The 19,874-nt window shown below is 37.0% G+C and overlaps 1 protein-coding gene across 2 annotated transcripts in view; it reads left to right on the top strand.

Moving 5' to 3' along the window:
• MPP7 (MAGUK p55 scaffold protein 7) overlaps positions 1 to 19,874 on the top strand; it is a 146,689-nt gene that overhangs the window by 88,534 nt on the left and 38,281 nt on the right. For both annotated transcript variants that reach the window (XM_063414352.1, XM_063414362.1), the window contains one exon: positions 14,291 to 14,422. In XM_063414352.1, coding sequence (XP_063270422.1) covers positions 14,291 to 14,422 — 132 coding nt within the window. The remainder of the gene's footprint in view (positions 1 to 14,290; positions 14,423 to 19,874) is intronic.

Raw genomic sequence — 19,874 nt, 5'->3', positions numbered from 1 at the left:
TGTACTTATAAAAGGAAACAGTTATTTGCAAAGGCTATTTTGAAAAGTAGGTAATTTCTTTTTCTTTTGCTATCTTTTAATACATGTGCTTCATAAGTTTGTTACAACTGTGCTTTCAGCAAAAGGTTGTCAGTCATTGATTTATCTGCATCATGCATAAGGAGTGCAGCCTGGTACTAAAGACAAAATTTATGATGAGTAATGTTTCTAAAAACATCTAATTTTGAAAACTTTTGTAAAACTCCTTGGGTTTTCTTTGGTGTTTTTGAGGAACTTGATACCTTTTATCTGACAGTAGACTATAGAACCACTGAATCGCTGAGGTTGGATGGAGGTTGGATGGTTCAACATGCTGCTCTAAGCAGGGTCAACACTGAGTTCACAGCAGGTTGCTGAGAGCTTTCTCCTATCAGGTCTTGGAAATAAATACCTGGGAATAGGCATTCTGCAAATACTCTGTGTGGCCTCTTCCAATTCCTAGTGAAAACTGTTTCCTTATATCCAGTCAGAACCTCCTCTAGGTATCATTGTTGAGGCACAGAATCATATTATTTTTCCATTGTTAGGAGAAAGAAGACTTTAGTGCTTTAGATGTGTATTGAAATGGTAATTAAATGCAGCAGTTGATAAGTTGAAATTAAAACGGCAGAGTGGAAAGGAGTGCCTTTAAAGACAGTTACTCATTTATCTTACTTATAAATACTCATCTCAAAACCTGAGAAACTATGGTATCTTCAAAGTGCTACAAAATTTTAAAGATCAGTTACACTTGCTTTTTGACAATTTTTGCACTGATGCTTTTTCCATAGTTTGTAAAGTGACAAGCTGTTTTTCTTTGAAGGGGTAAGTAATGCCAATGGCATATTAGAAGAGGAAGTGTTGGTGCATGAAATTGGAGAGATCCTAAGCTTCACTGTAGGTATTTTCTTAGTGACTGTCCACGTGTGCTTCATGCTTCTGAAGCTTTAGTGGGTTGAGTCTGAAGACAGCTCATTTGCCAAAACTGTCTCTCCCCCTCTCTTTTTCTTGCTTGCTCTCACTCATTCCCTCATGCACTCACTCTTGCTGTCTGTTCCTTGGTAGCAGTGAAAGGCAATGTGATAATCTTAGTGGGATTTCAGGGAAACAAGTGCCTTCCCCTCAGAGTGGTTAATGATTGAACAACTGCAGTAACTTAGCAAATGTCTTTCTTGGCTGCAGGGGAAGATGGCCAGCTGCAGGGTACCAAGCCCTTTGCATGGCCAGACTGCCTAATCCTGTGCAAGGCGCACAATTCCCTGCCCTGCAGGTGTTTGTGTTGCACCTTGCAGGTGTTGGTGTGATGTAGGGGTAAGAACTGACATTGTGCAAGGCATTTTGCTTGCCCATTATCTTCTTCCCCTGTCATGTCATGGCAAACATGCCTCAGAGGGATGGTAAATTATCATGGCTCTCTCTTCCCTCACGTTGACCAGGTGACTGCATTTATTCAGAGGCTGTAGTTGATTTTCTTCTTTTGATCTGCCCTGCACTCTCTTGGAGAGAAAAGGAAAGGAAGGACTCAGTACTTCCAGTTCCTCCCCAGAGACCTCCTGGTCCCTTCAGTTGTATCTGAGCTTATGCCATACATTGCATAAGTTTTTCTAGCCCTTTGTTATTAGGTTTATGGCTAAAGAGGGTTTCTTGGTTTCATTCTAGATTTCTGGGATAAAATTATGGCTATAACAGCTGTTTTTCACATACCTAAAATTACTTGGCATAACTGATCTATCTTTTCCAATGATGTTCCATAGGCTTTGTCTAAAAACATATATGCATATATGGCTTAATTTGGGATTGACTTAAGGTGGCTGTACATTACTTTGCAGGGGATACTTTTCTTTTCTTACCAGATCTAAAACTGCAATGTTAGCTGGAGCCAGGAGAGCATCCAGTTTCCTACAGCTCTGCTCAAATGTTTCTGGCATGGTGAAGGACACTTAGGATTAGCTTGCACTACATCACTGCCTCCACAAGACTGGTGGTATAAAGGGACAGGTCTAGCAAGGTGTTTACAACTTTGCAGGTTTGGTTAATGGGCCAAAAAAGGCTGAGAGAGGTGTCTAATCATGTCTGACTAACTAAATATTTCTATATTTTAATTCTGTATTACAAAATTCTTTCATTGAATATATTTCTGAGTGTTTGCATCTGATGAGTAAAACTATTGATAGTTTGAGGTACTTGTCATTTTCATCCACAGGGAAGTTTTCTAAAGAAGAAAGTAGTTTCTCTGAGGCAGTTATACTTATCAGACTAGAGATTTTCAAAATGCCCTGAAGTAATTTCAAGGTTTTGTCAGGTGCATTTGCTTCTGAAAAGAAAAATAAATTGGGCATTTTTGTCTTCTAAAAACTGCATGAAGGATCCAGTTACAGAGTGGTGTTTTTTTCCCTGCTCTCAAATGTGGCATCACTTACTGTAATTAAATGAACTAATAATGATTGTGGTTTATCTTTTCTGATTAAAACAGAACTCTGGAAGTAGAACAGAGCACGTAGCTCTGGGAAATCAAGTGGATTTGTTTAACTGTGTGTTAGACTTTTCATTTGCGTTCTGGATTTAAAATATGATTGTGTAGCCCTGTGGACATAGGCCAGCCACACTTATTATTTTTAATTTCCAGCACTGAATAAGGACTTAGAGTTTGCATTCTTTAATCTTGCTTTACCTTGTTAAAGATATCAAAACACAGAATAGTATTTCCATACCCTAGAACCTAAATCTAGTTGAATACTCTATTTTATTTTTAAGCAGACCAGAAATTAGCTCTTTGAAATAGAAGTATAGAATAACCTGAGTTGAAATGGACCCACAAGGATCATCAAAGTTCAAGTCCTGGCCCTGCGCAGGACACCCAAAGAATCACCATTGACCAAATACATTCAATTGTCAGGTTTGGTGCTGTGACCACCTCCATGGGGAGCCTGTTCCAGTGCCCAACCACCCTCTGGCATCCAACCCAAATATCCCCTGACACCCTCAGGCCATTTCCTCCGATCCTGTCACTGGTCACCACAGAGACGAGATCAGTGTCTGTCCCTCCTCTTCCTCTCATGGGGAGGCTGTTGACTGCACTGAGGGCTCCCCTCAGTCTTCTCCAGGCTGAACTACCCAAGTGACCTCATCCACTCTTCATGTGGCTTTCCCTCCAGACCTTTCACCAGACAGAAACTGCACTTTCAGAAATCAAAAGTACATTTGCAGAGAGCTGGGCAGGCAGGCTCAAGCCTGATCTGCTGGTGTTTCAAATCCCCCAAATACATCCTTGCTTAGGTCCAAACACCATTCTGACTGGAGCTACACAGCACTGCCTGCAGGCTGGCTTGGCCTGACCTATAAGTTTTGTATCTTCAAGGTGTACATCTTATTGCAATTTACTAAAATCAACCAAACAAAATGCCCATGCACCTCACATACAAACACAACAATGTAAGTTTCAATACATTTGGTTCTGGTTATTTACCATCATTTTAACTTTTACATGTTAAAGTCTTAAGCTGTTTTTTAACATGAATACTGGAATGTGTAGTTGGGATATACATGAAGAAATGGTGTTTCTGATTTAAGAGAAGACACTCCTGTGAATACTTCTGTACAAAATATGGATACCATAAAGAAGTAAGTCTTCTCAGCTTTAGTGGTTTATAATTTGGCGAAACTAACAGAATTTATGTGACAGTAAAAAGAATGTCTTTAAAGAAGAGAGTTGTACAGGATTCTGAAAATAACGACAAAAATTTTGAAAATCATGATGCATCAGGTAGGCATGAGTGCAATTGAGAGAGGTGTGTCTATAGAAATTTTGGTTTTTTATGAATCTGGATGTATTGCTGTTGAGAGCGCTAAGCTTTTTTTTTTTTTAATTCTCTATAGACAAAATATATCTCACTGTTATGCAATTGTGTAAATTGGAACACATAAGTGGAAGACTAAGATTCAAGATGCTGGCACAAAATACACCTAAAAAATCCCTAAAAGGGAATTTAGTTTTGGCTATTTAATGAACATGTCACAAGTAAGTTAGCAAAATGGTCTTATCTGTTAGTAGGGATGGAAATGGGCAGAAGCGAAGCAGTCACGAGAGTAACTCTGTCAGCACCAGAACAGAACTCCAGTGAGGAACACTGTAAGAAAGGAGATGTACAAATGACAGATGATCAAGCCAAGAATGAAAGACTTTAACCATTTCCACATTTATTAAAAACTGTCTTGAATAACTAGGTTTCAGTTGCTTTTCTAACAAGCTGGAAAAAGCTGTTTTCTTTTTGGGATGGTGCCATAACAGAAGAGCATAATTGTTATTTCTTTTTAAAATTATTTGAAGAACTGAAACAAATGACTATAGGAATTACCATTTTAGGCTATTGCTGTAGCTGTAAACAAAAAAGATTGTTAAAGAATGAACCACCTCCTAGTCCATTGAATGATGTTATCCCAATTATACTAACTTTGAGACAGGCTTGGGACATATTATTCAGATCTAAATAATGCTTAACTTTGTCTTTATAACAGCAATTATATTTGTGATCATTACATATCAAAATAACCAATTTACCATTGAAGTCAATCTCTATTACGGTAAATTAAGTGTGTTTTTGATTACGTAAAATATGTCCTTTGTGGTCATTGGTGTAATGGGGAGAGCAATAATTATTTCAAAAATTAATGCCACTGTGCTAAAACTGCTTTGAAGAATGTTTATGCCTTTATGACCTGGAGGAAACAAAGGAAACAAAGGAGGAAATGAAGCTGTTCCAGTGGTGATTCTGCCTGTTCAATGGAGTTTAAATTCTGTTTATGTGTGCTGGAAGGTTAGCCAGCTGCTAGTCTGAAACATAAACTAGGTACCTAAACAAGAGCACCTAGCAGGACTGTGAATGAGTTCAGTCCCTCATGGTGCAGAGGAATGTAAAGTATTTGGGTCACTTTGGTGGACTGTAGCTATAGCCATAGAGGGAGCAAGAGGTGGACATGCAGTATTTTCCTTGTCTTCTCTTTTATTACCATAGAATGAACAGATTTTTGGAAGTGAACTTTAATATTACTTGCAGAGTGAAGGGAAAACTGCTCTTGTATGGCTGGGAATGTTACTGTTCATATAAAATACAGATTCTTTGTTTTAAGTTGGGGGCTGGGGGGTTTAATTGCTTTCAAATGGCAAAGATGAATACACCAGCAAATTGCAAGTAGGATTTAAGCTTGCTGTTTTATTTGCACTTCATTAGCGGTACATTTGACTTTCAGTTTCACAAAATCATTTACATTTGTAAATATTTTCATCTAATTTCACCTCTTTGGCTTTCCTTCAGAATAAAACCATGAGTTAAACAAAACTAAAACTGCAGATAGTGAACCCAGGGCACTTTGTTCTTCATATACATGCCTCCTATATTTGATTAGGTTTCTTTAAGAAAAGAAATAGTGCTTCTTTGAGCATGAAGCATACCTTTAATGCTGTCCTGTCCTTTTCTGGTTCTCTTGTATTTACTGGGAAGTTTGTAAATTGTACCCTTTATTTCATAAACAGCTGCTGATACCATCATCCCTGCCATCTGAGGCTTGCTGGGTTTGCATAGTGGCCTAATAGACTGTTCAGATCAAAGTGCAGCTTCTTCTGCTAAAAAAGCAAACATTTTAAGCCTTTAGCAGCAGAGCCTTCTAAAGCTACCTTACAGTCACTGGTGAAAATCAACAATGTGAATTAATGTCCAGGAGACTCTGGGCTTTTTTCTGCAAGAACTTTACCATACAAAGCACTGAAATAAAATATTGAGCTATAATAATATAAAACAAAATCCACTTTTGCTTTGAAAAGTTCATGAAGTATTTCATGTAGCATGTAATTAAAAAAAAAAAAAAAGTGAATCTAAACTTTGTCTTCTTTCCAACATTTCCTTTGTAATTAGACCTGCTGAAGATTTTCCATCAGGGCTTTTTCACTGAGCTATGTGTTTTCTGCAAAGTTAACATTTTCCACTGGAAACATTTGGGATTTGCCTACAACTGTTCAGGTTTTGTATCTGAAGAACTAAAATACAACATTTCAGGTCCATTAAGATCTGAGCTCCATTTGGGCTGCTACTGTATCCTAAAAACTTGGAGGACCTTTTGGCCCTGTCATGTTAGAGACACGTCTTTCCAGAGGTACCAATGTTTTCTACCTGTGCACACATCCTGGGGACTCTTCTCCTCTTCGTGAAATATTTATGCTTACAAATGGTAACCCAAACTACAGTATCTGTTTAGGAAGTGTAATATCCCGTGACCTTTATTCATTCATCAGTTGTCTGCAAGATGTATTGGTAGGAACTGTGCTTGTATATGAAGAGATTTTATTATACAAACACTTTAAATTTATTAATATGCTGTGCTGGATTACAATGAACTTCATATGTCAACTGGAAACTTACCTACATAATCCTTACTTGCAAAATCAGATGTCATTAATTTGTAAACCTACAAGAATGTGCTTGATTTTTGATGGTATGCTGTGAAGTATCAGTGGGGAGGTAGAAATATTTATTTTTTCCCCTGAATAATAGATGCAAATGACTGCAACAATCAGCAAGGACCACAGCATTGATGGTTTGATGACATTGATTGATGGATACATAACCCATAGAAGTTCTGAGCATACCAGTCATGAAGCTGGGGCAGAGGGGACAGTGCTGGGAGACTTTTGTTGGCAAATGACTGAAATCCTTCTGCCCAGTGTTTCGTGTCTTTAAACTATTTGCCACTTTGGGAAGCTATCCATCACATATTTTGGCAACCAGTTGGAGGAAAAATGTATTTTATTTGAAACTCTTTTCAGCTTTAGACCTTGACTTCCGATTTCCATTTCTGCTTGCACCCATTATTACTTTTTTTTTTTCTAAAAAAACCTCTTCTGGGTAAAGAGAGTTGGGAAAATATGTTGCTGTCTTTATTTCTGGAATGTTCATGTTACTGGGATAGAGTAAGTAAAACAAAAATGTAATGGCAAAATAGTCCTTTTAAAAACAGCAAGAAAAGCCTTGATTTTTTCACATCTGTCAGGCAAAGAAATTCAGAAAGCAGTTGTGGCACGCTCTTGTTGTAGGAACTGACATATAACAATATACACCGTATTAGAAGCATAGAGACAAAATGATAGAAAGGAGGTGAATGATATACTGCAGGAGTATATTTAAGTAACAACCATCATGTTACTCTGGAAATGCTCTCAGGTCCATCTGGTGGTAGCTCGGCTCATGTCCAGTACAGAGCTTGTCTGTCGATCTTAGATGTACGGATATGAGAATGCTCACTAGCAGCCAACGTATAATAAACAAAGTGATAGATAACATAAACAAAAGTGAAGCCAGGCAGGTTGGCAGCAGAAAATATAAAATCTGAAAAGTAAATCAAAGAAATTCTTTGGTTATATATACAAACTTTCCGACATGAGGGAACCAGCTCTCACCCACCTAAGAACGTTCAATTGCATGCATGTAACTACAGCGTTCAGATACAGAACATAAAAGTTGGCAACATTGCTAAAGCCAGTAATTTAGGAGGAGGAAGAAGTCAGGACAGATAAAATCACATCCCTTTCAAGTAGTAATTCCATTCGTCTACTGAACTAGTGAAATGGAGAAACTGCACAATATAAAGCGAGTAGTCCTTTTTTTTAGATGTCATCTTTTTATGCTGCTTTTTCCTTCAGTAGTGTTTTTCCTTTATATTTGTTAGGTCATATGGTGTCTGAACTCTCCATTCAACAGCTTACTCTTTTCTACTTCACTTTTCTTAGGTTCCCACATAGTATGAGTACTCTGTAGCTGAATTTAAGACCTCCTTAGATGAATATATGCTCTTATTTTCTGGAGGAATTAAGTTGATTCAGATTTTAATCTTTTGGATCAATAGATTTTTTTCTTTTGAGGACTTTAGACGTGATGTCAATGTCAAATAAAGGCTGGGTCATTCCTAGAGACACTTTTTTAGAAAAGGCAACTGCATCCTCAGCTTTTACTTTCTTTGTATTTTCATATGATTTCTTTGGAGTGTCTTTGGATGGTTTTAAACCAAGAAAAGGTACATGCTTCCACTGTAAACACTTAATATTCTTGGGAAGCTGCCACTTTTTCAAAAAAGAAATCAATTAAGGATTGCCAAGATATTGAAACAGTGATGCTGTCTCGACATTTTCCACTCTGAATACCATCTATTTGTACTCCTGGAAGTTACTTAAACAGGGCTTAGAGCTTCAAGGACACTTTAGCTACATGAATCATGTTGCGAATGTAAAACAGACTGTTCAAATTCTTCACTATTGATTTAAAATCAGAGCTTTTTTCCTCTGTTATCCACAACTGAGGGAAAAGATAGGGCTGTCATCTGGAAGGGTATTAACACCTTTACCAGATGACACGGATGGACAGAGTGCGTGTTTCTGTGAACACTGAGAACAGTTTGACTTTGGAAACATCTCCAGGGGCTGTGAACATTGAGCCAGAGGAAGCGGGGGTCTGAAGAATCAGAAAGTTCATTTTTCTGTTGGCTGTTGCCGTCTGGCCACCAGCTGCAGGTAAACCCATCACTTCAGACTGGTGAATCTGAAATCAAGAAATAGCATTTTCAGGCAAGGAAATTACCCTTTGTGAAAGGAAGTTCACATAGTCATGAATAAAGTCCACTATAGTAAAGAGGAAAAAGTAATATATACTGAATATCAATCCAACCGAGATGTTGCTGTGCTAAGATCATTAGTCTATGGTAGATATTAAGAACTCAAAACCGCATATATACACAGTATGTATTATTATTTTGAACCACTGCTGTGACCCAGCTGCATCAAAGATTGGAAGAGAAAGGGATTTAATTGCCAGCTGGATAAGCTGAAACTAGAAGGCAACTCTAGTTTAAGTACAGATGCAAGCATGCAAGTACACTTGCAAGCATGATATATTATTTTCTGTTTTGCACATATGTAACTGCTGTCTTCTCATACAATGTATAATTTCTGCATATTTTATAAAGGATATATAGGAAAATATATCTTTTGAAGGATGGAAGGAAGTAAATTAGCCCAGATTTTTTATCTCTTACTTAGTACACCAATTGGTTTCCTGATTGTGAACATAAAATTATGCTTAAGTTAAAGGACTTCATTTATTTTTTCCTACTGTCCCTGTCAAAGGTTTTTGCTTATGTTGGTTGAATAGTGTGAGTGATCCTCAGTGGCAAAAGCAAACTGGTTTAACTGGAAGTTAACATATTCTTTTAACATTATGTACTATATATGTTTAACTTGGGAATTTTGTACAGAATAGAAAATCCCAGATTTCTCTTGGAAAGTGATTAGATTAGTGCTGCATCAGAAAGAATAATACTACTTCTCTGCTTGATATGTGATTACTGTAGCTTGTGAAAAATATTTTTTTGCTCCTACTCTAGCCATCCTCTGGCCTCCTCAGCAGCACAACTACGTTCCTCCTGCCTGTAGTTTTACTGCTTGCTTCTGCTTCTGGACTATACTTCCTGCTTTAGCCGAGATGGAGAGATTCAGCTAATGTGATTGTTCATATCTCCTGGCTGAGATGCCTGTTCTCACCTGTCTTTTTGTTCCCTGGTTAACCCTTATCTTACATCATGGTTAGAATTGCACATAGTCCCGTAGCAGGCAGAGTTGGTGGTGAAGAGATTGTCACGTGCTGTTTATTTCTGATAGCTGATTTACCACACAGTGGCTAGAGTCTGTATGCAATCACCATAGTTCTTCAGCTTTCTGCCGGTTTATTCTGCTGTTTTGTAAATTCTTGCACGTTTGGCTTTTATGACTTGTGTGTTTTTCCTTCTATTCTGATGCTCTTGATGGTCTTTCTTTCACTGGTTCAGTCTTCTCCCAGCTCTTTCAGCTTTTCTTCTTTGGTATCAGTTGCAGGATGACTTCACTCAGTTATTCTAATTTTATGCAAGTTACTCATAAATTAATCTTGCCAATCATGAATAATTTTCTCCACCAACATTTTCATCTTTTTTTTATTTCTTCTGTAACCTTATCTCAAAGCATAATACGGCTAGAGCTCTCTGGAGGATGAGCTCTGCCAGGTGAGTTCAGGGGCATGTTGCTGTGGTTGCTGATAAAGTTACTTTTCTTCTCCAGTGAAACTTTCCTGTGCCAGCCTCAGTGGCAGTTACTGGCACCAGGGCAAAGCAAAGAGGTGGGAAAATGTCTGTGTCTCACCTGGCGGAGTTCAGGCTGAGCTGCCAGAGGAGGTAGCTGTGCTAATGACCCGAGCTGTGCCGTGGGACAGCACAGTCATGGCCCATTTTGTTCCGTTCTGCTGACTGTGCCGCAGGGCAGTAATGTGCTCCACAGGCAGGGTCGCCAGCTGCTGGGCTGGCAGTGTTGTGCTCTTCTTGCAGCTCCTGGCTCTCCTAAAGGTTGGTTTGAGTCGCTACAAAGTTTCTGTTGATGACTAGTCACTCTTTAAATTTCTAATAATGTTTTTTTCCAAGTACTATAAAGAAGGAGGCTGCTTTTGTTTCTTCCCTCATTCTGTTTCACTTCTTTAACTTACCATTTTCTAAAATGCTTTTCTAGGCTACTAAACACAAAGCATGCATGAAAAATAAAGTTTAGATGGAGATTTTTTTTTTAATAATAAAAATTGAAAAGCATAAGGAACTGTGTTCATGAATTAGGGGCTACTGGTGTATTTTTACTCTTACAGATCTCAAAATATAAAGAGAAGTAAAAAATAATATGAAATTTGTCATTGTTTTATAAGAGCAAAAATGTAATTAGTCTAGTTAAGTGATACACATTTTTCAATATGGAGAACTGTTTTCATTAATAACATTCTCAATTTAAATAAACATTTAAAGTTTCAGAACAGTTTAAGAAAAAGAACTTACAACATTTCCAATGTCAGATTTTCTTCATGTAAGTTGATAGTGTAAAGTTTCAATTTATAAACTGTGAAATGATCAGTGATAGTTTTAATACAAAAAATACAGCACTAGTTATTAGACATTTCAGAGGTCCGATGAAAGTATTCATTTCCAGCTCGATCATGTCTAAGAATTTAGCCAAACATCAATATTTATATTTAGGTAGTGCAGGAGTTTGAATCATACCTTCTTTCAAGTTCTAAATACGGACCATGTTTACATTAGTGAATCATAAGCATAGAACTCAGAGCTGAAATAAAATCTTTTTCTCCAGAGGTGCTTAATACACATTAAGCACCCAAATCTCGGATCCTATGTGCATAGTTCTGAAGAGCTGTGTATTTGAAAACAAAACCAAAGCATTAAAAAAAATGGTATGCACTTCTTTCAGTTTCCTGTGAGAGTTAAAAAATTAGTATCGTGGAAATGAATCAGTTCTTCACTTCTTATATACAAAAAGAGACTATTGCTATCTTTACATTGCCTTGTGCTTGAACAGTTATTCTGGGTAAATCTTGTTCATCCTAGGATCCAAGTTTTATTTCTTGGCACTTGCAATTTGTTTATTTTAAATAAAGTCCCAACCTTCTCTATACACATCTAGTGTGATACATAGTTTTTTAGGCTATATTATTGAATGGTACAAAGATTATGCTGAAGATCTGCGCATACAGCAGTTTTTTCCTGTGTTCAAAACATACAGAAGTGCTCTTGAGGACTGATTGATCACTTATAGTTGAACACATTAAGTGAAATCAAAATGGCTTTTAAAGTTTTGTTTGCAAATTAGTTGTTGTCCAAAGTCTGTGCTGATGACTATTTCAGAGCAACTACAGTGGACAGAGAGGACTGTGTTATAAGAAACAGTGGTGTAAGACAAGAAGGAAAGAAAACATGTTCACTGTACATCATAAAAAAGTTTGTGATGTCAGAAGCTCTTCTGAAAGCTTGACTGAGAAAAGACAACATTTCAGGCATTCCTGCTCTCATCTGAAATATGTATCTTTGCGCTGAGATAAAGTAGTGCTGGACTTGGAGGAAAAGATTTTATATTGCTAACTGTAGTACATTGTGGTTTAATATGTTTTTTGGGAGAAGAAATGATTAGGTTGGTAAGTTCTAGTTGTTGTGAAGTTGAAGTGAAGAAAAGCATCATAAATACCAGGCATTGATTGGTATTGGTTTGTAGCACTGGGGGTGCATTGTAGTTCTGTATGCAGTGTCCAGGAGCTTGATCTGGCAGAGTAGGACAAGTGTCTTATTAACACTGGTGGCGTAATTCAGTGTAGAAATGGACAGAATTGGTTTTGCAAGTTTCATTGTCAAAGGTAGGTTCTTTTGAACATGTTTTAAGTGTCTGCCTTTTACTCTTGAAATGCTGCTTTATATTATTTTCATCTGTTTTCTCTATCTGCCTGATTGTTTTTAAACTGCAATATAGAACCTCATTAAATTGAACCATTCCATGAATGTGCCCTAGCTTTATGTGGAAAAATTTAATTGCAGAAGACTAGTTTTAGAAGTCTTAACAGTAAGTAGCCTTAAGTAAAAGCAAACACAGCTTTTGTTTTAGTGTATCTTTGATATTTCATATACATCTTAGAGGACAGCATGTGATTGCATGGCTTTTACATATGTAATGCATCACAATAAACATTTCCAGGAGGATCCACAATTGCTAGTCTGAGATTTTTAGCTCAGATCTAAAGTAAAGCTGATCATTTGTTGGAGGGAGATAGTAATTTCTGATGGTAAGTAGTATAAATTCATAAAATTATTCATAAAATTTCTTCCCATGTATTGGGAAGAAATCCAGAAATAATTAGTGTGCTGAAGTGTTTTTATTAAACTGTACAACATGCATAAAGATAAGTAAAACAATAGTAATTTATCATGAAGCAGGCATGATCATCCTGTGTGTTTGTTTTGTCGAAGCCCTAAGTTTAAATTTATACTTCAGAATTTAAAGATTTCTATATGCTCCTTGCCTTCAGCTTTTGACATGGTAGCTTGTAGCATTGCCTAGAAATTGTTTTTTTTTTTTTTGTTAAAGGTTTTCTCCATTCAGAAAAAACCCCACTCTGGAACAGCATAATGGAAGTGTCATGTTTTTAAAAACAGTTGTATTATCCTTGTGAACATAGAGTTTCTCATCATTTGTGTACTCAGTCAAATACTGGCCACCTATGACTAGGTAGCAAGGAAACTGGCATCAGAGAAATGTAGCCATTTTCTGTCCTTTATTAAGAAAGGCTGTTAAATAGTCATGTATTGAGAGGAAACGACTTGAAAACAGAAGCAGCAAATCCCAGAAGTAGCTGGGATTATACATATGGCTGTTGCTGTTATTTGTGGTACAATGTACAGTTTGCATTACAAAAGCTAAAGCATTACTTAACTGTTTTTCATCAGTGTACAGGATATTACAAATAATGAAGACTTTTCAAAATAGAAAAGAACTTCATGAGTTCTGTATCTAGAAAAAGCTGTGAATTTTGTATTATCACCGAGATTTTTTAGAGCTTTCAGAGAATGAGCTTTCTAATCTCCTTTGCCTTTCAAGATTCTTATTTCGTGAAAGCTCATAAATTATTTTATTTTTAAGATGGAATATTTTGTCAATCTTTGTTAGGCTTTTCTTTGAAAAATATATCTTTCAAGCTATGCATGAACTGGAGAAGCATTAGAGAAGGAAAAGAGGCAAGAAAGACATGCAACAGGTGGTTGATAAGCACCTGCCTAAACCAAATTGCTTCAGTAGTATGTTCCTCAATCTCAGTGATGAATTCCGTAATAAATTAAAAATTTCTAACATAATTTGAGGCTCACATGAAAGGAATCCAGTAAACCAGGTAAGCTTTCAGAGCTCCTGTGAAGGGAATGTTTGGGCAACAGCTTCATGTTACACACCTTGTGCTTGAACAGAAATCTTGGAATGTTCTTATTTTGTTTATTTGTTTCATAGGACTGCCTACTGCAGTCAAATAAACTTTTTACTTATTGCAAGTATAATTATGTATTTACTTTTGAAGGCTAAGGTTTTCTCCTGTTTATAGTTCTTGTAATTTCAAGCTAGCATGCAAAGCATGTGGTGTTTTGTTTGTATGAAAACACAGTTTTCCATCTACAATTTACAAGTTGCATACATTATATATATATAGAAACATATTCTTTATTATTCTTTATGGAGTTGTTTCATCAGTTTGAAATGAAGTAAAATTGTATACAAGAATTATATTCAATCTATTTGCATCACAGTAGTAGATTCGGGGTATGAATAATAGCCTCTGCTTTCCCTTCCCTAAACTTTTCAGATGCCAAATAATACTCTGACTGTTAATGTTTCCAGGCTTTGCTGTCTGTACATGATACTGTTGCTCAGAAGAACTATGATCCTGTCTTGCCCCCCATGCCTGATGATATTGATGAAGAAGAAGATTCAGTTAAAATAATCAGGCTGGTCAAAAACCGGGAACCATTGGTAGGTAACCCTGTCTATTGGTTGGGGTTTTGTGTTTGCACGCAGGGTGGGGAGCGCTCAGAGTATGAACATGAATTGCTGATATTAACTGGAAACATGGATAGACAGACATTACACAGGATTATTCATAACATTAAGTAATGCACTTGTGACTTCCATTCACAGTCATTATTAGTAAAGCATATGAAATGAATAATCATCATCAGTGAATGATCATCATGCTGTTTAAGCATTATATATGTGGGGCAGTCTGAGCATTTAGATCAAATATATATTTGTCTTTTATCTTGAATTCAAATCATGAACGTACTTTAAAATGTGAGACAGAGAATGAATCCCCAAAGAAATCTTGACCTGTGTTGTGAACTGTGCCTGTAACCATTCATGTAAAAAAACATGACCTTTCAATACACTGAAAAGAAGGCATGAAAACATATTTTAAAATACTTGAATTGAAATCTGGGCAAATTTAAAATGTCTGTTGTTGTACTTTGCATTATGAATACTAGAAAGTTAATATCTTCATGGGGATATCTGGAAAAATGAAAGGACTAAACCTAGGTTGTGTTACAAGAATATTAAAATGCTTTACTGATTTGGTTCTTTTTATTTGCTGTAGAGTGGGAGTCATCTTGTATAAAATTTAACTATGTTCTTTTTGTCCTGCAAACCAGTAACAGCTTTGTTTTATGTTATACTGAATATTTGCTTTAATGGACAGCAATCCTGGAGAAATACCTGCAAACTTACTTTGAAAAGTAATTCTGTACTTGAGATGACAGTGGGAGAGAGCTGCTTCTGTTAGACATACAGGGGGAGTTTGTCCCACAGTAGATACCTTACTATCATTCTAATTCTTGATGGATTTCTGCATAAATAAACAAAAAATGAGTTTTCTTATTGACTGACTGTATGTGCCCATGGGCATAACTGCAAGTTTGACCATATGGAAGGTTCTTACTTTGTTTTAACATAATAAATATTTTTTCCTCAAATAGTTGAATAATAGCTTTAAGTTTTGTAATTTTCTATCACAGAAATTATTCGAGAAAAAAACAAGCTTGCTTTAGGATTTAGTATCAGAAAGATTATTCCTTCTGAAAGGTGTGTGGAGATTTGAACATACAGTATGAAATGCAGTCTAATTGAGGAGCCTGTTTTTAGTGTTAATTATAACAAGATTTGTCAGAAAAAACTTAATAAAATCTTAACTTACGTAGTTTCATATTACAAACATGATTTCTTACTAAGACTTCAGAGTTCAATACTATAAGTTAATAGTATCTCGAAGTGAATTGGATAATAGTAATTTGTAAAACATAATTCAGATATTTTCTGAAAACCTCTATGAAATATATGCATTGTATATTTGTGTTTTAGATTTCAAGCTCTCCTAGAGAAACCAGTTGCTTAAGCCAAAGGCTATCCTTGGACTGTTCCTCAAATTCCTCTCTTGCATCCTCACTCCAGTGGGACACTGAGCTCTTCCAGATACCTGTGTGTCTATTTAAGCCCAGCCTGCAGCCTGGCCCCACACAGCTACTCACTCATTTTCCCCAGTGGAATGGGGGAGAGAATCAGGATGAACATGAGTAAACTCGTGGGGTTGAGACAGGCAGTTCAGTAGGTAAAGCAAAAGCTGTGTGTGCAAGCAAAGTCAAATCAGGAGTTCGTTCACCACTTCCCCTGGGCAGGCAGGTGTTCAGCCACCCCCAGCACAGCAGGGCTCCATCACTTGTAGTTGTTCCTTGGGAAGACAAAAACCATCAGTCCACACATCTCCCCTTCCTTTTTCCTCTCCCGGTTTTATTGCTGAGCATGACAGCACATGGTGAAGGATATCCCTCTGGTCAGGTGGGGTTGGCTGTCCCAGTTCTGTCCTTTCCCAGCTCCTTGTGCATCCCCAGCCTCCTCACTTGTGGGGTGACGAGCAGAAAAGCCTTGACAATTTGTAAGCACTGTTCAGCAATAGTTAGATTATGTGTTATTAACACTGTTTTCATCACAAATTTAAAACAAAGCACCACAGGAGCTACCATAAGGAAATTAACCTTATCCCAGCCAAAACCTATACACTCTCTTAAATCCACACCTGTCACAGCTCTTGTGTTACAGAGGTAACAGAGAAGGGGTTTTATATCTTTTACTATTCATGACAGCAGCCATGGAAAATAGAAAACATTTAAGCAAAGTAATTTCTTTAGTTTAAGACAGCTTTGTTTCTTTACCCAAGTGAAAACAGCCTTACAATGAAATCTGTCGTAGACCTTTTATTAGGAAGAGGCAAAGGGTGGGAGCTAATTGCAGCGTATAAGTACTTGAGAGTGGGGAGCTCACAAGGGCAATAAAGTCAAACTCCTCAGCAGTGAAAGATGCTAAAACACAGGGCAAACAACCAGATGCAACCCTGGGAGGTTTAGACTAAGAAGGAACAGAAGTAGTCCATTAGTTGGGAAGTCCATCACTGGAGCAGACTAACTGGATATGTGGAATCTCCAACATTTCTAAGGTTTTACTTTGTCTGTGTAGGAAAACTGTATTTGTGATCTTTCTAGGTCTTGAGCCTGTCTTGATGTTTTATTTTTGTTAGAGAAGAACTTATGGTGAGTCCCGTTACTTGTTCTCCAAGAAGAGTTCGAAGAATATAGTGTCCTCCTCCTCTTCCATAATGCACCATCAATCCATTTTAACATCATTCATGTTCATATCAAACGTTAATTTCTTTGTGTCAGATTTATAGTGACTTATTATGACCCCATCACCACAATACATAACAAACCTATTATTTTTGTCTTTGTCTTCTCTAGATTTTTTTCCCCTTAGGTGGGGGTGAGAAGAAACATGGATAGTAATTCAGATAAGGTCTTACTGAAATATAGCATGGCAGAATAACTGAAGACAGGCTTATGCTATGTATATTAGATCTACTGTGTTTATGCTTTCCAAAGTTATTTTCCTTTGGAAAATACACCATGATTTATGTTTACAAAACTAATTATAATTTCATTTACTATTATTTCCATGTCTTTTTAATGGCTTTTCCTTCAGAGCTTGCTCTGAAGTCTTGGATATTCTTCAAGTAGAGATCAAAGAGTCTCTGCTTGTTTTACTGATCGATTCACTCTTCTCCAGTCAAAAGGCTGACTTCCACTTGCAACATTATATCAGGATTCTATTTTTAGAAGCAATTGAGCTTGAGGTTGGAGGTACTATAAAATATTTTTACTGGGATAGAGATTGTCTCGTTTCTTGACTTGAAGATAATGAGCTCTTTGAACCTTTCTTCCAGTCCAGACACGAGGTCATGTTCTATTTGTACCCAAGCAGTAGAGATTGTTGTCCTGCAAAGCCACGAGCTTTACATCAGTTGCACACCCTGAACATTCTGAATTGCATTTCCTCTGGATGACTTTCAACAGTACTCACTGCAAAGCAATTAGGCACTCTCTTAATTTCTTTGGAATATACCTAGTGACCGTTTTAATATAAAACTGCACCACGTTTCCTCTCATGCTCCTGTTCGTGCTTTTCTCTGAGTTAAGCACCTCACCAGTGTTCTTAGCTGGGGTTAATCATATGAAGCCTGAGTTCCCAGGAGTAATCATTTCAAAAGAGAGGAAACACATGGTTTGTAGGAGGGCCTTCTGTTTGCCAGATTTCATCAATTCAGAAGTCAGTGTTGAACTTTCCCCCAGTTTTTTGAAAGAGAGGTGTTTTAAACTTTTTGTTAATCCTTTCATAGTATTGGGTTTGGGGTCTTTTTAATACTCTGTTACCAAATGCAGTCCCAGCAGTGTCTCCTTCAAGTCAGGTGAAATAGTGTTAGGATGTTTTAACAAAGAAATCTGGAACATCTTGGAACCTTACATAAAGAGTAGAAACATCTCTTTTCAGACACAATCCAAAATTCACCTATGATTGGGCTTTTTATCAGAGAGCTTGGAGAGTTTTTACTTATGCCTACCTCTCCAAGGCTTTTTCAGCCACAGCCCTGTTTCTAGTTAGCATTCCTGATATCTAAGATGAATAACCACACTACCAGGGGCTCAGTACCTGGGCTCCTACTTCTTCCAGCTTCCAAATGTAATGCTGCAGGGTTTTTTTACAGCTGTTACTCTGAATAGGATGCTTCTTCACATTAAGATGGTTGCTTCTTTGTCACAAGAAGTCGTTTCACATAGATCTGGTCATTTGAAAACTAACCTCTATGCCATGTCTATAGTCAAGAGAAAAATAGGCAGCTCCAGAAAATGACCCATCTGTTGAAGATTCCTGCCTCAGTGAAAGGATGACTCAATCTCCAGAGCTACAGAAGTAGCCTGGACACCTAAATTGAACTATGTACCCAATTTCCATAGCTGAACTTGGTTGAAATTAATTTTGGTGATTTAAAGGAGTCATTATGTGTTCTGTCCATGCAGATGCAACAGCTTTCACCTCACACTCTTAGTTCCTGTAGCTCAGTTCACAATAGTGCATGAACCTAGCTATTTCTTTGGTGGGATTCATTTGGATATAAGATTAGCTTTAGTCTACATAGTCTACGTAAAAGTGGACATCAACTTTTAAATAACTCCTCACTGTAAGGTAGGTAACTGATACTTGTATTTGCACTTTCAATAGAGAATTAATTAAAATAAGGCTTATTGAAGTATTTATTTACCTTTGTCACCTGCATGTGCTTTTGTTTATTGTTATTAGAGAGGTATGCAACAATATTACTAATGTTTCAAATTCTGTTATTAGTAATGTATTTTACAGGCTTGTTTTTCTTTCTTTAAAAATAAAGACTTAAAATGTTTATATTCTGGAACCAGCAGATAAATGGATGAACTAATAAAGCTCACATCTGTGAAACCCTGAGCAATGCAAACCCATGAGTGGTACTACATTAAAAATGGAGGAGGGGGAAAGCAACTAAAAAACAATGAAAGAGCCTTGCTGAAAGAGCCTGTATTATTTTTAGTGCTTTTGTATGGTATACCTTTAAGCATTTTCTCAGTCTGATCACCATATGGCTCCCAAACTCCGTATTTTTTCCCTTTAGAAGTATTTTAAACTGAGCTATTCTATTACATCTGTATATGTCTCATTTAGGGTAACTTACACTTTTGGCTCACAATACTGAAAATATTTTCCAGCTCTCAAGGTCCAGTCTAACCTTCTTCCATTTTTAAAGCTCTAAATGAGGAGCTGCACTGCACATGTAACTGAAAGTACTGGAGCTGAACATCTTATAAGGAGAATTTCTTGCCAGATTATATATACCTCATAGTTTAAGCAGGGCTGGCAGCAGTACAAGAGAAGCTGCTTTTTCAGAATATCAGCTCTTCAGGTTTTCAAAAAGAAATCCACTCATGTTTTATGATTTAAGAGTTCTAAATTGGGAGGAAAGTGGAATTTATAGAACTCCCTTTTTCATTTGTATACTAAAGGTACAAATACAAAAACT

The sequence above is a fragment of the Prinia subflava genome, chromosome 1 (assembly GCF_021018805.1).
Source record: "Prinia subflava isolate CZ2003 ecotype Zambia chromosome 1, Cam_Psub_1.2, whole genome shotgun sequence".
In the NCBI taxonomy this organism is placed as follows: domain Eukaryota; kingdom Metazoa; phylum Chordata; class Aves; order Passeriformes; family Cisticolidae; genus Prinia; species Prinia subflava.
Note: the sequence above shows the minus strand (reverse complement) of the source record. Positions and strands in the feature narration are given on the sequence as shown.